The 1,035-nt window shown below is 57.2% G+C and overlaps 1 protein-coding gene across 1 annotated transcript; it reads right to left on the reverse strand.

Moving 5' to 3' along the window:
* Window positions 1–306: 306 nt before the first annotated feature.
* LOC130982401 (uncharacterized) lies at window positions 307–810 on the reverse strand. Its single transcript, XM_057906401.1, has one exon. It carries the CDS (start codon window positions 808–810, stop codon window positions 307–309), a length of 504 nt encoding a protein of 167 aa, XP_057762384.1.
* Window positions 811–1,035: the final 225 nt, after the last annotated feature.

The following is a 1,035-nucleotide window of genomic DNA, read 5'->3' on the forward strand; positions in this document are numbered from 1 at the left end:
TTGGCCCACGCGATCGCATGCCCCATGCGATCGCGTCACTTGCACAATACCAATCCTACGCGACTGCGTGAGCGACGCGATCACGTCGCATGGATTGCACATCACCCCAAAAGGAGACAGAGAGTTGCGCTGAAACGGTGCTGGAGTCGTGCGTTTAGCACGAATTCCAGCGACGCGATCACGAGACCCACGCGATCGCGTCAACCTTCTTTGTCCCCTCTCATGCGATCGCGCGCCCCACGCGATCGCGTCACTCCCATTTTCGCCCCAACCACGCGACCGCGTGCCCCACGCGGCTGCGTGGATTCAAAAGTATAACCCCCCCAGCCACGCGAACCCTATCAGTCGCGCAGCCCCCCACCCCCAACCCTCTTCTCCCTCTATGCTTCTTCTTCCTCCTTCTTCCTCCAGCGCCACCCAGCCGCCACCGCACCACCACCCAGACGCCGCCTCCACACCAGACGCCGCCGCCGCAACCCCCTCCCCTCCCTTCTTCTCCCTTCTTCCTCTATCCTCCCCTCTCCACCAATGTCCTCCGCGACCACCGCCCCCCCCACCGCCGGCCACCCAGCCGTGCCCCCCCTCTCCGCCACCCACCCGCAGCCCCCCTTCTTCTATCACTAACCCTAAACCCTCTCCGCCACTGCCCCCCTCAGCCGCCACCGCGACGCCGTGCCCCGCCACCGTGCCGAACGCCGCCACAGCCACCTTCTTCCCCGTTCCACCCCTCCCGCCTACCAGGTTCCGCAAAACGCAAATCCTTTTTATCCATTCGTCATTTTTCTGTAATTTTTTTCCGTTTCTGTTCATAATTAGGATAGATAGATATGCATGTTGTAGTGGAATTTTTAGGTTGTTAGGTAGCTTAGGCTGTGGTTAGTGGATCTAGGTCTATTTACTTGCACTGTTTTTGTTTCTGTTTTATCCTAACTGCAATTCTGCTGTTCCTGTGACCTCGTTCATATGCTGTGATTTCTTGCATTTGCTGCTTGTTACTCTAAATTTCCTGTTTCTATTCATTACTGGTAATTGCAG

The sequence above is a fragment of the Arachis stenosperma genome, chromosome 1 (genome assembly GCF_014773155.1).
Source record: "Arachis stenosperma cultivar V10309 chromosome 1, arast.V10309.gnm1.PFL2, whole genome shotgun sequence".
Classification (NCBI taxonomy): domain Eukaryota; kingdom Viridiplantae; phylum Streptophyta; class Magnoliopsida; order Fabales; family Fabaceae; genus Arachis; species Arachis stenosperma.